At 39.1% G+C, this 21,123-nt stretch overlaps 3 protein-coding genes across 6 annotated transcripts in view; 1 reads left to right on the top strand and 2 right to left on the bottom strand.

The window, feature by feature from the left end:
• Positions 1 to 575: 575 nt before the first annotated feature.
• Positions 576 to 10,006, bottom strand: LOC129379528 (prostaglandin reductase 1-like). Its single transcript, XM_055060351.1, has 9 exons — positions 9,835 to 10,006; positions 8,641 to 8,762; positions 6,108 to 6,153; positions 5,715 to 5,774; positions 4,199 to 4,366; positions 3,101 to 3,374; positions 2,231 to 2,336; positions 1,982 to 2,100; positions 576 to 1,850 (listed from the first exon to the last, which is right to left on the bottom strand). Exons 2-9 carry the CDS (start codon positions 8,744 to 8,746, stop codon positions 1,740 to 1,742), a joined length of 990 nt encoding a protein of 329 aa, XP_054916326.1. The 5' UTR covers positions 8,747 to 8,762; positions 9,835 to 10,006; the 3' UTR covers positions 576 to 1,739.
• A 1,207-nt stretch (positions 10,007 to 11,213) lies between these two features.
• LOC129379443 (prostaglandin reductase 1-like) lies at positions 11,214 to 15,821 on the bottom strand. The gene is made up of 9 exons (XM_055060226.1): positions 15,709 to 15,821; positions 15,260 to 15,381; positions 15,135 to 15,180; positions 14,969 to 15,028; positions 13,352 to 13,519; positions 12,415 to 12,688; positions 12,222 to 12,327; positions 11,677 to 11,795; positions 11,214 to 11,590 (listed from the first exon to the last, which is right to left on the bottom strand). Exons 2-9 carry the CDS (start codon positions 15,363 to 15,365, stop codon positions 11,480 to 11,482), a joined length of 990 nt encoding a protein of 329 aa, XP_054916201.1. The 5' UTR covers positions 15,366 to 15,381; positions 15,709 to 15,821; the 3' UTR covers positions 11,214 to 11,479.
• A 71-nt stretch (positions 15,822 to 15,892) lies between these two features.
• Positions 15,893 to 21,123, top strand: part of LOC129379520 (HAUS augmin-like complex subunit 3) — a 46,796-nt gene continuing 41,565 nt past the window's right edge. Inside the window, exons 1-6 of one of the 4 annotated variants that reach the window (XM_055060343.1) lie at positions 15,903 to 15,973; positions 16,810 to 17,832; positions 17,941 to 18,150; positions 18,766 to 18,998; positions 19,417 to 19,702; positions 20,593 to 21,068. In XM_055060343.1, the coding sequence (XP_054916318.1) occupies positions 16,828 to 17,832; positions 17,941 to 18,150; positions 18,766 to 18,998; positions 19,417 to 19,702; positions 20,593 to 20,817 (1,959 nt within the window). In that variant the 5' untranslated portion in view covers positions 15,903 to 15,973; positions 16,810 to 16,827 and the 3' untranslated portion in view covers positions 20,818 to 21,068. The other 3 variants (XM_055060344.1, XM_055060341.1, XM_055060340.1) reach the window with 3 other exon arrangements.

Genomic DNA, 21,123 nt, shown 5'->3' with positions numbered 1-21,123 from the left:
CGTCCAATTCCCGCCCACTCCGCGCGCTTCTTCGTGTAACCGGCAAAATGATGCGAACCCAGCGATACAAGTCATAATGACTTGACAAATTGTCAGTTTACCGTAAATGAGCGACTCAGTGCAGCTGTAGCTACTAAAGTATCCATGATTACGCCGCAAAATGACGCGTACGTGCTCCTGCGCCGTCGCTCTTCACGTCCTTCTTAACTCTCATCAAAAGCAAACAAAAAACACAATCTAAAACAGAAAGAAGCATATTTTCACCAGTTCCTTCCTCATTTGGATCAATTTCAGGGATAAAATTCTAATTTACTTTATTTACATAGCACCTTACTACAGCGGATCTAAATCCAAAGACACTTTATTCAAAGAAAACTTTAGTTTAAAGTAAATTCATTATGCCTTTAAAGTGTAAGAAAAACCTGTGGTGCTTTGGAGGGTCTCAGGGATCATGACTTTGAGCACGAGATGAGACCGGGAAAAGGTCAAGAATGACCTTGACAAAACATCAAAAGTAACAAAAAGAAAAAAAGGAGCAAAACAATACAATATATTTTGTTTCCCCTCTTAAAAGATTTTATACTAAAGCTTGCAGTAAATACTAAAGACAATTACAATACACTGTGCATGTTAAATCAACAACAGTATTTGCAAAGTGGTGAATATGTAAACATCCTAGTAATCTTTACTTTCTGGTGCCTCTTGTGTTTCATTACAACAAATGATTAGGTTTGTGGTCTATATAACCAACAGTAGAAACCTATTACAAGTACAAAAGTAAACTTTTATAGCTGTGAAGATACTAAAGCTTCCACAAGGTATTCGTGCCTCTTGAAGTCTGACTAACATTTAGCCACCATAAATCTACATTTATTTTCAATGGAGTGTTTGTGATAGACCAGGATGAAGTAGTGATGTTGGCGTGGCCTAATAGAGGTCATAAAGACTTCAAAGTAGGATGGAGGTTTAACTTTCTAGTAAGACATGGCCAGAAACACACAGCCAGAATTACACTGCAATAGTTTAAAATCCAAATTTATTTTAAATCTGTGGAAATAATCAAAAATGAACATTTACAGATCATCTCCACCCACGCTCCACTGCTTGAGCTATTTTGCATAGAAGTACTGTGGAATAAGGAGAAGATGGTTCTATAAAGTCTTGACTCAGGAGGACTGAATACAAATGCATCCCCTACATTTCAGATTTGTATTAGAAGCACTATACTTCATGCTGGTCCAGCATAGGACTGAAATAACCCTTTTTCTTTTCTCCAGAACCACTCATTTTTTAGGTCTCCTGAATACTTTTTATACAACTTTAGCTACGTTAGATGTAAAATGCATGTATACCAAGAAAAGGGAAGTAAGCAGAAGAAAACCAAAGCCACAGACTGGACAGTCAGCTAGCTCACCCTCAATAGGAAACCTCAGCTGCAACAGAGGCAAAGTTCAAAAAGATTAGGGAAGTGAAGATAGGCAGAAGTTGCATAACCCCAAGAATGGATGGAGACTCTCTGAGCTGCACCCATATAAGCAGCACCCTAAGATCATGTCAAGTGTCGGTTCGCCTTTTCACATTTAATGTTTTAGTGATTACTCAAAGAATGTTTGACTGAACTAAAAGTCCCTAGCTCATTTATAGTCCCATTAACAGAAACATCTAACAATTTACTACCAACCCCCGATGAATGGCCTTCTTGATGCGTAAATTCGTCAGTGCCTCCCGTTGGCAAGAGGTTACACTGCAACAATAGCCTTTCCGATATTGTCTCCACGCAGCAGCCCCATAAAAGCAGCTGGCATGTTTTCGAATCCTTTTGTGACGTGCTCCCTGCACTTCAGTTTCCCCTGCAGAGGCAGAATGAATATGTTAATCTAATCACGTCGATGCAGAATGACATTAAGTTTAAACGTTTACCCAAAACACAACAGAATCTGAATGTGATCCAGTGTCAAAATAACTAAAATAATGACCATACCTCTCTTAGCCAGGCCATCATTCTCTTGAGGCTTTCGGGGTTTTTGTCTTGCCACCTGTTTTGCGTGAAACCCTCCATCTTGAGCTGCTTCATGATCATCGTCATGTGAGGGTAAGGCCCTGAGAAATGTTACAGTTGAAACAAATCAGGTCACAACTGCACTCTGAATACATTGCCTGCCTACAGGCGGTAATGTGAGACTTACCACCTTGTTCGGATTGTAAACTGAACAATGTGCGGATTACACACCTGTCTGCGGTGTGCCGTCGTTGTAAGTGGAGATGCTCCCACACACAGCTATTCTTCCAAAGGTCTTCATTTGTGGAAGGGCGACAGCTGAAAAATAACCTCCGACCTAATCAAAGTACAAATTTGTCACAAACAAAAACTGGATGAAAACTTAATCTTTCCCTTAGGTGGGACGTAACTAGGTATATTCACCAAGTTGCGTTTACTTCCAAACTTTTTTTTAATAAAAAAATGATGCACTTCAGGGAGTAGTTTCATACCATACTTTTTACTCTTATTTGAGTAATAGTTATAAAGTATCACTGCTCTTATATGAGTAAAATTTCAGACTTCTCTACCCACTAGATGTGACTTCAGTGAATGAAGAACAAACATATGTTTAACCAGAAATGCACCAAACACAGATACACGTATTTGAACACAATGTTTGTTGATCTGCTGTCATTTTCCACATGGATCTCCTGAGTCTGTCCTGTCATTTTTTATTTTTTTTTTTTTTACAAATAAACACCACACATTGTTCCTGGAACCATTTTACCCCTTTCCAACATGCACTGAGTATAAATAACTCACTGTAGGTATTAGCTTCAAATTTTATATTGGGGGGGAAAAAAATTATTCTGCTTGAATTTGGCATTTTAGTCTTTGAGATGCCAGAATTTGAATATGACTTAATATTTCTGTCTGCCTGATGAATATTAAATCAGACATTTTAATCAGTTACTGCTTGAGGAGACTTTTCACCACATACTATTTCATTTGAGTAAAAATGTGTTGAAGTAGTGCTACTCTTACTTGACTACGACAGTTGGGTGCTCTATCCACCTCCGTTGTCTTATTTCAAGACAACGGCACCAAAACCTCACTTACATTTTCAAAGAGACAGTCATATCCTTCAGGAGCAGCCTTCTTCAGCGCCTCCTCCAGGGAAGGGACAGTTTTGTAGTTGAAAGCCTCGTCAAAGCCCAGCTCTTTCAGGTAAGCCACTTTGGCATCTGACCCGGCTGAGCCCACCACCTTACAGCCCTTGATCTTGGCGATCTGTCCCACCACATTCCCCACAGCTCCGGCCGCGGCGTTCACCAGCAGAGTCTCGTTCTTCTGCAGTCCGAGAACCTCCTCTATTCCGTACAGAGCCGTCAGCCTGCAGACAGGAAAAGACAAATAAAAGACAGTCAGCTCCCATTTCCCGTTTTCCCCCCACCAGTTTCAACCTGTTTTGAATTCAGGTCAGGGACGTCAAATTTATTCTCATTTCGGTTGTTCTCAGAAGTCTGGTTGTGCCAGAATGTACCAATAAAATTAATTGAAAAAACAATTAAAATATTAACATATAGCTTGATCAATCCCTCTAGGATTTCATTATTTTTCTGCAATCAAAGTCACTGATTTTGCAGAAATACGTCAAAAATATTTGCAAGACCTTTTGTGACAATTGTGACTTTTTGTTACTCTCTACATCGATCACACATGACAACTTTATAAGAAATGCTGCCAAATTGTATTGATTTTCACTTGCTTTAGAAAGCAATCATTTGCACTAGGTGTAAGCCACAATCACAATCATGAAAAAAATAATAATATGGAAAGAAATACTTACAATATTTCACTATGTGTGTGAGCAAAATATTCACGTGTTGCTTTTCAAACTGAATTATTGAAAAAAATTCACACTCTTTACCGAGATGGACCAGTACACCTGCAAAGTGTTTCTTCAGGTAGACATGCAGTATGGCATAATGCCTTGCCTAATGTTGGTAAGTTTCACAAAAACAGCATGACTTGTGATATTAAAATACTTACCACTTCATCTTCCAAAACATTTTATGCAACATGAAACGACAAGCATCAAACAAGCAAATTCATAGCACAGAGAGTGTGAATGTATGACACATGAATATTTAGATTATACTTATTGCGTCTGTGGTTATGGTCATATTGTGCAGGCCTACGTGCAGCGTGTCTTACCCTGGCATGCCGACGGTACCCAGAGCCAGAGACAGCGAAACGTCTGAAGGCCAGTCAGCCATGACGGGAGTGAGGTCTGTCCCGTCGCTGACTGAGTGGCTCCTCCAACCACTGCGGCTCACAACGTGGCTCCCCACAGGAAATGCTGGGTTTTTACTCTGAATCACCCTGCACACAAACAGTTGCCCGTCAGTGACATTTCCGATTCAGACGCGGGACAAAATGCATTTGTGTCATGACCAAAAATACATCAGGTGTAAGAAAAATATTTTCCATTGGGGGCTTGAATAATTACATTTAAGAAAAAAATTTAAGCAAATATTTTTGTCAATATTTTTGAACCGGAACAGCCACATGATAAAACACTATTTAAAGAGGAATTTGATTAATGATTACATTTTAAAAGCTACAGGACTTTGTTACACATGCTGTATGGTTTGGCATCATTCTTTGATACTGTGGGATCCATGTTTTTTTTTCTAAACCACTTTTGAAACTTTACCATATTCATCTCTGTGTGGACCTAGAAAAAGTCCTGGTATCTAGTTCTGCTGTGTTCAACAATGTGTTCAGCAGTCAGGCTAATTATCATTACATTCAACTAAAGAGTAATGCATTTATTTCTTCGTACTTTCAACCAGTGTAGCGAATTACATTGTCAAACATCTATAAGACTATTACATGTGAGGCAGCCATTTTGGACTTTGAAATCAGAGTTGGTGAAAAACTATGCGGTATTTTTTCATGTCATTGTTTTTCTTTTTCTTATTGTGTCCTTACATTTGGAGAACATTTCTATTCTATATCTGATCCCAGTCTTACATTACTAGATGTGCATTCAGTGGCTCACTACTGCTCCCCCTGGTGGCATGGTCATATATAAAATATTTTAAAAACTACAAGGTGGAGTTTGAATGAACTGCAACATATTTATTTGTTTTAAATTGTTGTGCTACTTAAATAACCAAAATACAATGTAATAAAACTGTTGAAGTTCTGTTTTATTGCACCCCCCCCTTTTTTTTTTCTTTTTACAACGCACCGCTCCCTAAACTAAAACTCTAAAAACTAAAAACAGTGGGACAGCCACTAAAATAAAATTCTCGTATATAGACTATTTTTTAGATCTCAGCATAAACTTGAAGTTAACTAAAGAGCAGTTGGGTTTTCTGCTATGGCTGGACTTCATCTATGCAGCAGATGTTTTCCTGTGCATTGTGGTAAACCTTCACAATGTGAAAAAAACAAGACTTAATCTTGCCAGGATTTCACTGAAAGCGTTTTATGTTTTTTACTTAGAGCTTTATCTTTGGAGGTTATCATGGAAACAGCAATAGATTTGTATCTACAAAGACCCAGCCAAGAATGTTTAGCGCTACAGACTCGCACTGAACCAAAGGCTTTGGTAATAACCCACAGGTATAGGCTGAGTTCTGCTTTGGAAAGCCTCAGACATGCAAAGTGCATCGTGGAGGTTTTTCCTGTGGGTGAGCGGGACAGCGGTCGTTTTTCTTACTTCGCCACTTGAGTTCCGATCATCACGTCCCCTTCCTTCATGTGGAACCTGCTGTACGGCCTGCGGACACCAGAAGCAGCGAGCCTCATTCATTACCGTTTGTTGAAATTATAACATGATTGGTTTCTAAAGCAAGCGAAAATCAGTACTATTTTATTGGTATAGCACATTTCAGCAGCGAGGCATTTCAAAGCGATTTACATCAGAAACAAAGCCATGCAACATCGAATCAACAATTGAAACAGTGCAGTTAGTAAAAGTGCTATCTTGAAATTCTTAATCGATTATGGTTCATGAGCAACTCCAAGCAGGTGAGTTTTAAGTTTATATTTAAAGACACAGAGTATTTCAGCAGCTTTGCAATATTCTGGAAGTTTGCGCTAGAAAACACACCTCATGTATGGATCCACACTGAGAAAAACCGCTTCCAAAAGCACCTCTGAAAGAAATAAACAATTTGATGTTTAAAGATTATTTAGGAAGAGTTTGAGAGCATTCAAAGCCCTAAAAGCTTGTCACATTTTGGGACGCTGCAACATCAAACAGAGATATATTTTTATTGGGATTTTATGTGACAGATCAACACCAAAAGTGTGGTGTGCACTTGAACTCAGCACACAATTTGTAGAAGTGAACCGACTGCAGTTTTCTGGGCAGTCACTGATCTTTAAAAAGCATGATGATTTGTTTTGAGGGTTTTTTATCTGAAAAGTCGCTGAGTTTGCAACAGTTGGGAAGCTATTGTGAACTGCACATATGCAGGCGTGTCCCGGTGGGTGGCACTGTCACGTCTGCCAGGCATTCATTTATGTAAAGATCTAAATTTCAATTGTTTTGTGTCCTTTAGAAAGTCAATAACCCTTCAAATCTGAAATAAATCTTGGGTTTTTAGTCTTTTCTGTAGTATAAGAGAATGCTTTCCTTCCATTCACATGGCCCAACCTGCTTTCACACCCTTAGCAAATGGTAACTCCACAGACACCCATTATCATTCACATGTGGTCAGCCTAATCTTTTTATGCTAGAGAATCCACATGTGTGTCTTTCCCATCATGTGACACAACTGTGATTTGCAGAGCTGATCCCACAAACAAAAGAGACATTTTACAGGCACTCCCAGGAGTGAGTTCTCCCTCCAGATAACTTAAGTAAAACAATGAGGAGCTGTAAAACAGCTAACTGTGGCCAAATGGATCTGTCAGTCAGCCATTTCTCACAGTAGAGCAAAAAGAAGAGTGACTGATTTTCAGACTTTGCTGAAATAGATAAGATCTGTAAATAAAATCGGTTTACAGCTGATCACCACCCACCCAGTTATTTATATTTTATTTTTTTGCTGTAGCTGTTCTGTCTCCGTCATATTTGGATAGACGGGTCTGACTCAAAGCAAATATGTCTGATTCAGAGAAATATGTGTTGTGGTGGCTATTGGTAAAATTTATATTTCATTCGGCCTGCAGCTTCTGAAAGCTCTCAGGCAGGGAGGACTCAACCCGGCACATCAGAAATGTGACTGTTATTTCGTTACAATGAGAGGTTACACAACTGGCCAGCCTTTACTTGAGTGAAGAACTATGTTTTATGTTTTGTTTTCTGTGCCTTTCAAAGCCAATAATCCCTCATTGTGGCACTGTCAGATTAAAATCTGAAAGAAAAATGTAGTTTTTGCCGTCTTTTGTGTTGTATCAGAGGACGTTGTTTTCTTTTCATTCACACGGCTCAACTTGCTTCCACACCCTTGGCAAATGGCGACTCAACAACAGACGCCCATTGTCTTTGATTTTATTGGTGGTCAGGCTAAACTTTTTGATGTTAGAAAGTCAGTATGTGCATTTTGTGTCACAATTATGATTTGCTAGCCTGATTCCCCCATACAAGTGAAAAATTTTGCAGACACTCTGATGTGTTATTTCTTCCTCCACTCAGCTCTCAAATAAAACAGTGAAGAACTGCAAAGCAGCGAATTGGGATTAGCATTCTGGTTTTGGGACCAAAGGTTATGGGCAATCGGCTTGGAGCCAAACGCATCTGGTCAAGGACTAACTTCTTATCATTTTAAATTGGGGGTGCACAACCAACTGTTGTTTTCTGTCTCAGTCTTCTCTCACGGCAGAGCAAACGGGACAGTGGCTGATTTTTGGTTCTCGTGCAAGTATTGGCTGATTGCCGATCACCCCAAAATTAAAGAAACGAAGGCTACTTTAAATATAGCCAGCCGTTCATTCTTGTAGCCTGGTCACTAAAACCATAAATCAAATGGTCTTCAATTGATAATACCCTCAACGTTTAACCTTGTTCATACACTGGGTTTGGCCGGTATTCCTTAATCAGATCTACTCATCTTACAGCCATTTTTACAACTCCATTTTATTTATTTTCAATAAACAAATACCCACAGCGTTTTGCATGTGAGCCAAAGGCTTCACTTTTGTTCACGCTATCTGACCAGAGCACTTTCTGTGTCCTCAACATGGACTGTAACAAACTAAATCTTGTCCAATGTCTTATCTCTCTTTTTTTTTAAAGGTCTCGTGAGGCAAACGTATGAGTAAAAGATATTTGTTTTGTAGCTGTGCCAAAACTCTTCGCATTTCAAAATGATAAACTGAACATCGCTCTGTGCGATGATGGAAACAAGATATTATTTTATGACCTAAAGCTGTTGTAAACTTTCCCATATTTTCGGCCTTGACTTCCCTGCTGTGCTCGTTGGCATTTATGATAAAGACTAATGCTTTTTTACACAACTCTGAGGCCTTTACAGAATAGCTCCACGTATGCTGAGTGTAAATCAAAAAATAATAACTAAAGGTTATTCATGTTTGGTAGTAAAGTGAACAAAATGTGAACAAGTTCAAAGTGAAGAATTTTGCAAGAAATTATACATTATATGTTAATTCAAAGTCAATAAAGAATGTTTTCTTGCCTCCATCTTTGGGTTCAGGTAGCTCCTCCACCTTGAGTTGGAAGTCGCTGTCCTTTGGGAAGCCATCGAAATGCTTCACCAAAACCCATGACTTAGCCTGAACCATGGTGACTTACTCAGAGCTGCAGGCAAAAAAAAAAACAAAAAAAAAACGAGCAGCCAGTTGTGATCAAACGGGCAGGAACATGTGGCATACCTTCGACAGAGGATAACTCTTGGTTTGGTCCCAGATTTCTTTCTCCAGAATTACTCTTTTCAATACCCACAAAGCTAAGACCTACATAACGAGCCCTACATGGGTTCTGGAGATATGCATTTTATTTAGACAACTCAGAGGAGTCCCAACAAAGTAATGAGCTCTAGTTTGCACCCAACCTGCGTAAGCCTTATATGAGATTTTTATATGAGAACTTTAAACATCCTTAAAACTCCAACCTATAAATCATCAAGCATAAAAACCTCCAAGGTGAGCCAGAACTGTATTCAAATAATGGAACACTAGGAACATTTTTACTTCACAGTTTGGTTTCATGGTTTCAGCTGAATCGATAAAAAAAGGGTCAGTATTACTATTACTATTAGCAAATGAATCTCTATATCAAATGTCTTATGAATACGTCACTTTCAGATACCTTTTGCCTGCTTTTTAAAGACGTTTCTTCTTATTCCTTCAAGCCAATAAACTTATGAACAATAAATTACCTAAATAAAGTCCAAAACTTGACACAAACCAATAGAAAAGTGGCAACAAAACCCCCCACTCTGAAATCATTGGAAACCAGACTTTTGAAAGGAAAAGTGTGAATAAATTAGGAATGGTGTTGCATATCTTAAGATAAATATCAAGCATTTGCTTCTATCTTTTAATCATTATTTCTGCTGCTTATGAAGTTAATTACATTCAATGTAAGACAGGTGTTAAGAGTTGACAGCGGCTGTTGCTTCAATAAAAATGAGCGAATCTGAAACCAAAACATGCCCACGCGTATCCAGACGTCTATAAATATAAAAAGCAGGAAGATGACATTGTTTGGCGATTCTGCGTGAGAATATAAAGCGAACGTGGTTCCATAATTACTGTATTCAAAACACAAAAAGAAACAAATAGGAGGATCAGAAAGACTAAATTGTCATTAACTTGGTCGAAATACATAAAAGCAAACACTTCGAAAGCCATGAGAGAAGTTCACTCACTGTGTCGGGCTGCTGCACTTCCTTATTTCAGTTTCTTTCCGTGAAACCGTCAGAACTTTAGTTTTTCAGCTCTAAAAGTGGGACAGCCACCAAACACAGCTTCACTGAGCTGCGAAACTTTGCGGCGGAGGAGAGGAGAGATGTTAAATGCCTCGAGAAGAGAGCGCTAGGAAACGCTTCCAGCGCGAAACCTGATTGGTCGAAAGTTCAGCCGAACCGCTTACGTAATGACGTAGTACACTGGCGGAGCTCCACTGCAAGGCGGTAGCTAGGCGCTATGGCATGAAGTTAAAACCACAATGACTGTGTAGCACAGTGTAAGAACACAGACACAGAAGGGACAGGTATACATTTGTGATTACTGACAGTTGAACTGAAAAACAGTGATCATCTCTTTATCATGGAATCGGTTCGTGGATGTGCTTATCAAACAGCAGAACAACATTTTGTTGTCAAAGTTGGTGTGTAAGGAACAGGAAAAACAGGCAGGCATAACTGAGTGCGACATGGACCATGACTGTGTCAGAGAATCTCCAAATCTACAGCTTTTAAAGGGTTATTGATCTGCAGAGCTCAGTATCTATCAAAAGTTGACCGAGGCTCATTAATGCATGTGGGGAGGACTGGCCTATTTGGAATGGCTTGACAAAAAAAAAAAAAAAGCTATTGCAGCCCAATTGGTCCCATTTTTGACCCATTTGCTCCTCTAAAAGCACCAGCAATTGGCATATTGACCATCAAAACTACACCACGGAACAAAAGAACAATATGACAACATAAAAGCTTTTTTAAAATAATTATTTAACAAGTTAAAGTTGCTGATGTGACTGACATTTTTGGGACTTTTTTTGTTTTTTAGTAAACCCCAAAACAAGGGGTGTTATGTGTAACATTTCAACAAACAAACACAAAAATGTTACATGGATGTGAAAATGGTATTCACATCCATTTTCAAGGGATATGAACACCAACAAATTTAGCATTTTTGGCATTCAGAAGCAAATTTTGCACACTTTAGTTTTATTTTTAAATAATGTCCTGACAAAAGATAGTATTCCCTTTAATGTATTTGCAGTGGAGTTAAAATAATTTGTAATTAGAAAAAACAAATGCACAAAACTGCTTGGATCTGAGGCCTTTAGAGCCAGTTTTATATTCACATCAATTCTGAAGGACAATCTGTGTTTTCACCGAGCCTGATCCTCAGCATCTCCCCAACCCAATGAAATTCAAATGTGCATTCTTTTTACTGTTCAAACAAAAGGCAGCTGTTGGCAACAAAAGCGTAAAGGGGCTCATGCAAATATTTCAGGCACCTGCCCGTGACAGTATTTTACATCAATTCGGACATTGAAGAAATTACACACAGGACATTCTGCTGGAAAAAAGAAAACATTTATTAATCAATACAAAACCTCGCAGTGAATACATATTGAATAATTATTACCTCAGTGCAGCGACATAACATTCATACTGCACATAAAGGCACAAGAATATAAGAAGATTTTTCACATTTTAAAAATAATTAATGACTAATAGCCTGGTGTTTGTAGTTATTTTATTTCTGGGGTAATTGTAAATAATTATTATTGCTCTGTCAAACTGTGAGTGTGTTCTGTAAAAGGGTCACTCCCTTGGTGAGGCATCAAGCAGTGACGATAGCCTTGCCGATGTTTTCTCCCTGCAGCATCCCCATGAAAGCAGCTGGCATGTTTTCAAAGCCTTTGGTGACGTGCTCCCGACTCTTCAGCTTCCCCTGCAGAGGCGCAACGCAGACATTATGCTTACATGGAAGGAGACGTGGCTTAAATATTGACGAGAAAAAGCGTAAAGCAACGATACCTCTTTGTACCACCCCATCAGTTTCTTGAGTCCCTGGGGATGCTCGCTCTGCCACCTACTTTGCATGAAGCCTTCTATCTTAACCTGCTTCCAGTTTATGGTGGTTAGAGGGTATGGGCCTGGGAAAGATATGTCCAATATTAAAAAGCTGAAACAAGAGCTGAATTCTGCATATTACACAGCTTTTGTTGATCTTGAGCGAGTCCAGGTCGCTCTCTAGTGTACAAAATATGTAAATATTTTGAAATGCATAATGCACAGTGGGTTTAATATTTAATATGTTTACATTTTTTTCACATTTTGGTACATGAAAGGACATAGTAGCACTTTTGAAGATTTTCATAAATAAAAATCTGGTGTTCATTTGTATTCAGCACCTTGAGTCACCACTATTTCACTACAGCTTTCACTACCTGTGTACTCATAAGTGTTTTAGGGAAACAGAGCAGAAATATTGAGCTCATTTGTCTTTGCAAAAATAGCCCAACCTAGGTGATACTGAAACACGAGAGATCACCAGTTTTGAAGTTTTAACAGGGACACACCTGTTTGGTACGCAGAGTCATGGTATGTGGAGATACCTCCGCACACAGCTATTCTACCAAACTCCTTCATTTGCTGCAGGGCAAATGTTGAAAACTGACCTCCAACCTAAAAGTACGACAAAACCGCAGCAAGTTAGAAACAAGATTTCAAACAGGTGGAGTTTAAAAGACATTTGGAGCTACACCAGCTTACATTTTCAAAGAAGCAGTCATATCCTTCAGGAGCAGCCTTCTTCAGCGCCTCCTCCAGGGAAGGGACAGTTTTGTAGTTGAAAGCCTCATCAAAGCCCAGCTCTTTCAGGTAAGCCACTTTGGCGTCTGACCCGGCTGACCCCACCACCTTACAGCCATGGATCTTGCCGATCTGTCCCACTACGATGCCCACAGCTCCGGCTGCGGCGTTCACCAGCAGAGTCTCGCCTTTTTGCGCTTTCAAAACGGCTTCAACTCCGTACAGAGCTGTCAGTCTGCAGACAGGAGGGAATGGGAAAACTGATTTTTCTATGAGTTTCTCCTGATGCGCTTGTAAGAAGCTTGTAATTTTTATTTGTCAGAACAAAGTTAGTCATTAACCTCCACAGCGTGTTAACTTTATTTCTATTTGCTGGACTCAAGCGTTGCAGATTACATAATCTATTTCCCTATTTGTTTTTAGCACTTATGGCAATTGTACTCCCTGAACTTAAAGCTTTAATGCATCACTATCCATTTGAAAATGAAACTTCTTATTTATGTCTTTGTGTCAGCCACAGTTGGATACTTTGCTACGCTAGTATATTAAAGATGGACAAATCAATCTGTCATGGATCTGAATTGCTCAATTTTCCTCAGCTGGCTCTGTCCTTTTAAATGCTTTTTATTGTACAGCAAACTCAGAATGTCCAACATTTTTGTTATAAAAACACATCCACCAACAGCATGCACTCCAATGAATGCTTTTAAGTTTACAAAATAGATTCAGGTGAGAGGCACATGTTTGGATCAGAATCAGCCAAAAAATCGGTATCGGCCAGGCAAAGTCTGATTGGTGGAACTCTAGTATACCATTATAATACTGGCAGTCAGATCAAGTAACTCCATCGTACCCGTTTACCTTGAAACAAATGTAATGAAGCTAACCCCCATCTTACCCAGGCATGCCGATGGCACCCACAGCCAGTGACATTGGCACATTCTTGGGCCAGTCAGCCATGAGGAGAGTGAGGTCCTTCCCATCACTGATGGCGTGAGTTTTCCAGCCACAGCTACTCACAACGTGACTTCCCACAGGAAATGCTGAGTTTTTACTTTGGATCACCCTACGCAAAAATGAAAAAAGAAAAGAAACAAAAAAACAAGTCAGCTTCTAACAAGCAACTTCACTCAGTGTTGATGCTCATGGGGTTATTTATCTTCAAGCCAGAGAGTGGATGTAAATCCAACAGAAAATACACAGATTCACCCAAATATGGTTGTGGAAATTAGAGGCCCAAACAATCTGACTGCACTCAAAACAACATGGAAAGCTTTTTTAAGGTAGAGTGATCAAGTACTGGCAAGTCAAGATGTGTTTATAGAGTCCTAACAAAGAGGACTGAATTGAATGAGACGGTGCTTCAGCAAGGTACATATTAGTTTAGGTGTGTGCAAATTTATTGCATGCTTTTTTGATTTATCATTTGCCCCTTATAATAGATTTGTTTGTCCAGAATATAGGTCATTTTATGTTTTGAAGTCATTTATCTCATTCGACATTTTCACAGAGGCGTACACACTTTGTATGTCCACTGTTAAACAGAGGAAACCTTTAGAAGAAGTATTTCCAAGAAAGAGAAGGGTATTGTGAATTGTTGACTTAAAGGTCAATCAATATAACAGATGGAACAGATTCCCTAATATGTTCTTCTGTGTGAGTAGTTATTGTTTTACAGATTACAAGGCTGGATAGCGTTAAATTAAAAGGCATGTCATGGTAATAAACTGTCCAACAAGAAAAGAAAACTGTGTTCAGCTTCCTAAAACGTTTAGAAATGTAATAACCAACTTTTATTTATTTTAAATGTATAACTTAAAACATAACAGCATAGAATATAAACAGTTCTAAAAATATAAAAACTGCAATATCATCAAAATATTTTTCTAAAAATGTGTAAATCCTGTACTAGCTAGACTCTGCTGGAAATTAGCTTACTTAACATATTTTTTGCTAAAGATGGATGAGAATAGAATGAATTTGCTACTACCTGAAAAAGCCCACAGCATGCACTAAGGTTGTATATTTTTTATACGAGGCGATGCTCCTTCACATAAATCATGCTGCCTCACTTAATGGCTTGCAAACAAAGGACTTTACTACGAATCGCTCCTCCTTCACCTGATAACAACCCTGTTACACATGTTAAGCACCGTAAGTTCAAAGCATTCATTCGGGACCGGCGTAGATGTATAAATAGAAATATCCTTTTTTAATACATAAAAGCATGCATAAGAAAGAAAAAGAATATTTAAGTGATGCACTCCTTAAAATCCTGTGAGAAAGCAAAGACGTTAATTTGCTAAAAGCAAAATTCTCGCAAGGAGACAAAATGTGGAACATTTACTGGCATTACTTAAAAACATACCTACAGTTCATGAATCAAAAACTTTGTATATATAGGATGTAGAAAACTAATATTCTGTTCTTGAAATAAGAAGTGAACATAATTTATGTACACATTTAAAATCTGTCAACAAATGGCCTTTTCTGCGTCTAAGAAAGTTGTCCTTACTTTGCCACTTGAGTTCCGATCATAACATCCCCTTCCTTCATGTAGAGTTTGCTGAAAGGTCTGAATAAACAAGAAATACAGACTTGATGCATGATAATTAAAATATTCTGAGGTGATTTAGCAATAACTGGTGATATTGTCACGAGGTAATCCATACATGGATTACCTCATGTATGGATCCACACTGAGAAATACCGCTTCTATCAGCACCTCTGTAACAAAACCAAGATGGATCACATTTTATGGGAATAAGCGACGTTGGATCCAAATAACTGAGGGATCTATTCTTGCCTCCATCTTTGGGTTCAGGTAGCTCCTCCACCTTGAGCTGGAAGTCGCTGTTCTTTGGGAAGCCATCGAAATGCTTGACCATAACCCATGACTTCGCCTGAACCATGGTGACTTACTCAGGGCTGCAGAGAGAGATCAAAAGGCAGGATTTCATAAAAGTAGTTGTAGTTTATTGCCTGGTTAAAAAGTAAAAACTCAAAGGGATTATCAAAATCGTGTTCAGTTAACAGAATAAAAACTGAGATAGGTGTGAAAAAAACAGCAAGAGACCAGTATTAAGCACTTATTTTTCAGGTTCTACATCAAAATACTGCGAATTATATTTTTGCATAGAAATCTAAATTTAACAGGTGACAAGATAGCATGAGCGACTTTAAAAATGCTTCAGCAAAAAATAGCAAAAACAAGAACACTTCGCTGTACACATTTTAGTGTTTTTACCAACTTACCAGTCGTATTAATAGTAGTTCTGGTCTCACAGAAGAGCTGCGAAATAAGCAGAGGTTGTGAGATAAGTCAGATTGTAGCTGTATTTATTTGCAGCAGTGGGCGGAACACTAGCTTTCCCCCCACACAACTGTGATTGGTTGAATAAGCAGGTCAGCCTTTTACGTATGACGCAAAACGTCATGACGCTCAGTTTGGAAAGTTGGCGCGAGGAAGGCTGTCGTTGAAACTCTTAACGGATGAAATTGGGTCATTTCGAGTCGAACTGTAAGTATTGAGTTCAAACCAAACCAAAGGGTCAAACTCATTATAGCAGTACGTTGAAGTCACCTACAGACTCACGCGCTACAGCAAGTCAACATCAACAACAGTTTTTATAGCTTTCAAGCTATTTGTCAAGGTTTGTTGCTAAACTCGTCATTAAACTCGGCGTTACAACTTCTAGCATAAATGGTGCTACGTTTATTTCTCGCGACACGTAATGTGAAACAATTTGATGTTTAAATGTTTCGTTTGGAATATTATACGTATTTTTTGACGTCAGTATTTGTGCTAACGCAGAAATTGAATGGCAGTTTGGCCGTCTTGTGTTAATATGATAACTAGTTGATTCTATGACATTTATCGCCATGATACTGATAATACCAAATGAACAACATACAAAGACGCACTAACTTTGCCTAAATTTTCGGGTCTGTTTTTATACCTATGACAGACTTAACTGGCCTTTGCATCTATTGAAGTTTCAATTGTATTTTTTTCTACAAAAGTATCAGACCTGCTAATTATCATAGAATGTGAAATCATGTATTTTTATATTTTTGGTGATCTACTTAGGTGTTCATTATTAAACAGTCGAAAGAGTCAAAAGTAATACTTAGCAATGAACTTAACTTTCATAAGTAGTGAATGTAAAATTTGTCTCCTGTCAGTGGGCTACAGATGGAAATTTGCCATCTATTGCATGATCAGCTTAATTGAATCTTTCATGAACATGTGCTTCGTATAAGTTCAAAAAGGTTATTAACACATTTATTGATTTCAATGTCTTTTCTGACTGTCATTATTCTTGTTATGCATTGTGCTGCTGGATGACTGAGCAGCACTGTGTAAGGTTAAACATGTTAAACGGTGCCCATTTTGTGGAGGCCCTGGGCCGTCTGGGATATCCTGGTGCAGCTTCACTGCAGGCTTCAGAGTTTGACTGGCTGTTCGACTGCGCCCCGGAGAACCTTCATTTCTTGCGCTTCGTCTGTCGCACCCTCAACCAAAGAAACGTTCTGACCACAGAGGAGGCCGTTGCGTTTCAGGAGTTGCAGAAGTCTGGCAAACCTATTCTGAATGAAACATCCCTGGCGGAGGTTCTCAAAACCATAGGGCCTTCTGATGGGAGCAGCACAAACATCTTGGGACATCATTCTTCGTCCTCTGTGTTTGTGGTAGAGGGGGATTTGGGTATAGAAGACTTGGAGGCAGAAATCCAGGCGCTGTGTAAAGAGAAGGAGTTAAAGCAGCGGCGCTATAACAAGCTGCAGGTAGCAGCCACATCCCATGCGGATGTTGACTTGCAACTTGGTGCTGAGCTGGACCGTGCTGCATGCAAGCTTAAGGAAGCTATTTGGTCAGTTGGAGCAGAAAATGCTGAAACCAACGCAGTGTTGCAAAACCTAACAGACGAGGTTGGCAGGCTAGGATCATTCCTCCCTCAGCCAGAAGCTAGACAAAAAGCAGACCAGTTAAAGCCCTCCAGTTCCCAAAACCTGAAAGTTCTCCTCTCTCAGCTGTCTTTGGATTCCTACTTAAATCAGGAAGAGCTCAACACAAAAACGCTCACTGCCTTCACTCAGAAGCATTTTTTTCATGGCATATCGGACATTGTTGAGACATCACGCTCTGAGCACTTCCAGGTCCTTGACCTCAGCTCTTATGAGGATGAAAATGAAAAGAATATTGATTATAAAAGTGGATCAAGTGGAGGTCGTCTGGTTGAGCACAGGAGGACAGAAATGGCCCGACTTCAGTGGTCGCATATTGTAGCTGAGCACCAACTGATGCAGGCTTTGGCAGAAGAGAAGGCTGTCAAGGCTGGCTTGGACTGGCTCTCGGAAAAGGCTCGTCATACAAAGGTAAAATAAATTAATGCAATGTGCTGTGAACAAATTAATACTAAAGATTTGTTGATCCCGATTTGTCTTTAAAACATACCTTTGTGTCTGTTACTGTCATCCTCACAGAGTATTTCAACCTCTTCCTCCCTGCACATACGTGATGTCGTTACTAGGAAAGAGCTGCAAGCTGTGGAGGCTGAGCTGGAAGCGCTGCTTAATGGACCGGTACCTTCTACTCTAAGAGAGTCGGCCAGGCTGCTGAATGTTCCTGTGGTGAGAGGAGACCTGGCACTGCAACTTGCCAGGCAAAACTACTACACTTCTCGGCAGGACCAAGTGAGTCGCTTAATATACTGATTTCACATTATTTAACACTTTGGGAGGGTCAGTATACTCTGAAATACCATATCAGGATTCATGCGTAATCCGTTGGTGGGTCAAAGATCAAACAATTCGTATGTTGCGTTAAAATGTTCTAGACCCATTTTTTGCTCCACTTCAAACGCTTTGGAGTAGATCTCTACCAACTTTTCAAATCTGGAAATTTAAGTCCTGGAAATTTAAGTCTTTGTTTTTTTCCTGCAAAAACAGTTCTAGTCTTCATTGGATAGAGAGTATCTCTGAACATCAGTTTTCAAATCTGGCAACTTGGTCTCAATTATATTGATATCTAGATCTGTTAGATTGAATGTACTTTGATCTAAGCTTGTCGATTTTAACTCTGGTTGAACGTTTAGAGTCTTTGTCCTGCTGGACCTTCATTGCAGTTTGAAAGTCTTTTTGCAGTTCCTAACAGGTGTTCTGAAAGCTGTGTCTTGTATTTAGCCATATGTCATCCACCACATAATCAGCTTCCCTGTCAAAATAAATTGAAGCTCTGCTATGTTGAGACACTAGAAATGTGCTTCACAATTTAATAACTGACTAACTAACATCAATCTCATCGTGTAGGTGCGTGACTATTTACTTCGTCAGAAAGCGTCCTTTGACTTGCTCCTCTTGGCTCATGAGCTGGAGTTGAGAAGGTGGAAGTGCTGCCAGAATCAACTGAAGGAAATTGATAGCAGACTGTCGGAGGAAGACAAGGCAGCATCTCTGAGAATAGAGTCGTTGGCTCATCCAGACCTGGCTATCAACCCGAGACCCAACCCAATCATCAGCTCCAAGGACGTTGCCTTATGCAGGTAAGACTTTTTCATTTTGAGGGAGAAAAGGATCAGTGGCTAGAGTTTGAAATATAGTGTGTAAACGTCAGTCTTCACTTGCGAAATTGGGATTAAATAACATTGCAAAAACCATGCAGAATTTCACCAAAACTAAGCAAAAAATGTGTTTTATTTTCTAATTGACTCAGGAGTGGCTTTTGACATTTGCTTTAGAATATCTTTTAAGCAGAAATTTTTATTTCTCATGTTAGGATTTTGCTTGTGTGTGTTTCACTTAGTTTTGTTCTATGAGTCACATCTTTTGGTAGATGTAAAAATAACCATTTGGTAACATGTTTGGTATAAGCTTGTGCAAAACTACAGATTGTCCTTCCTAACTACAACTTGCCTTTTAACAAATGACATCTCATTCTTGTATGTTGGTTTTTCTTCTCAGACTTCTTCAGATCCTTGACCGTGAGTCAGACCGCGGTCAATCAGAGCCTTTTCGAACGTATGAAAGTTTGGATCAAGCGGCCCAAAACCTAAGGACCAACATCCAGTTGAGCCGAGACTCAGTAGCTGGTGCCCGCCGTGAACAGCATTACATGGCTGCACGTCTGTACAGCGACTGCGAAGCACTCCACAGGGCCACATACACTGAACTTCAGCAGTTGCTCTTAGGTCCACAGGTATGTCCATCGGCCACTGCAGACCAGGACTCCCTTTGTCCCAATGCACAGGTGGGTGTTTTTCTTTTCACCTCTCTTGATCAGCCATGCTTTATTCCCAGCTCTTAATGTAAGTCTGTTCATTTTAGAATCATCGGTCACTCTGGGTGAGGGAAGCTGGTAGCATCATTCTTTTTATTGGCACCTGTGTGATGCAGTGTCACACTTTGGGTTATAAAGTTCTCCATATGAAGGGAGTCTATAGAGAAAATCTGTGTTATTTCTGCTAGACATATCACCAAGTTTCTGAATTAATCGGTATAATGAATTACTTTCCTGAGAAAGAAGAAAATCTTTATTTGTCCCTAGAATCATTGTTTGGTTATGACTAACTAGTTAATTCAACAGTAATTAAAATTTAGCACAGTTTGTTTGCCAGTTGTTGTAGTAGTACTGTAGCTTGAATAAGTGATTGTTCATCTTTTTATTGTCTGGACCAATCTTGCAATGACTGTAATGAGGAGCAAGATCCATGTTAAAAAGATTTTATTTTCCTGAGGCACCAAGCTGTTTGTCCTACTTGTAGATAATAAACATCCTTGAAAGGTGGACATTGTATTGCTTAGTAGTGGTGAGTCATCAGTTTTGTTGGCATGTGTTACTCAGTTGCATTTAGAGAATTTTCTGCCAAGTCATGAACAGGTTGCCTTCTGGATGAAGAACACAGGAACTAAGATATGTGTAGAAAACTTGCAGCTAGAAAAACAATATTTTTTTTGTGTGTGTTTTCAAAGAAAATAATAGCTCTTACCCAGTTAACAGCCCATGTAAAGTGGTGAATGTGTAACACTTGTTTAGAAAAATACTTCTGAAAAACCTAAAACAATTTTTTTTCAATAGTTTGATTAGATTGATCCTTATATACTTTTACTTTCTCATATGAATCTCCTCCCCCTCGACAGGAACTGACACTGAAACTTGTAGAAGTTGATTCTCAGTTGAAGAAACTACAACAAGTGATGCAGGAAATAATGGGAGAAGTCAAAGCAAAGCGCTCTCAACTGGAACGCAATCCCCTGCTCCGGCGGGAAAGGGAATTGTATATCTTCTTCCACTTGGACACAAAACTTCTGCAGAAAGTAGTGGAAGATCTGGAGAACAAGATGCCAAACAGAGGAGACCTCTGAAATCACGAGGACTTCTTCCAGGCTCCTGCTACGACAATAAGGACTTATTACTCTTTAGACAATTGAGATGACTATTGGAAGTTTGAACCATTGTTCTTTTGTGAAGTTAATAATGATTAATTTGGGAAAATTGAGCAGTTCTGTTTAAATATTGCTGTATTTCTTTAAAAAAACAACTTTGTTTCATATTCATATCTTCCTGTTATCCTATTCTACTTGTTTGTGTTTATCTGTTAAATAAAATTCAGTTGAATCAGCACACGTTTTTTTTATTTAGGTCTCTGTAAAATTCTACTTTAGACCAGG

This window comes from Poeciliopsis prolifica, unplaced genomic scaffold, assembly GCF_027474105.1.
Source record: "Poeciliopsis prolifica strain line A6 unplaced genomic scaffold, Auburn_PproV2 SCAFFOLD058, whole genome shotgun sequence".
NCBI classification, from domain to species: domain Eukaryota; kingdom Metazoa; phylum Chordata; class Actinopteri; order Cyprinodontiformes; family Poeciliidae; genus Poeciliopsis; species Poeciliopsis prolifica.
The sequence above is the reverse complement of the archived record's forward strand: the minus strand, read 5'-3'. Positions and strand labels throughout refer to the sequence as shown.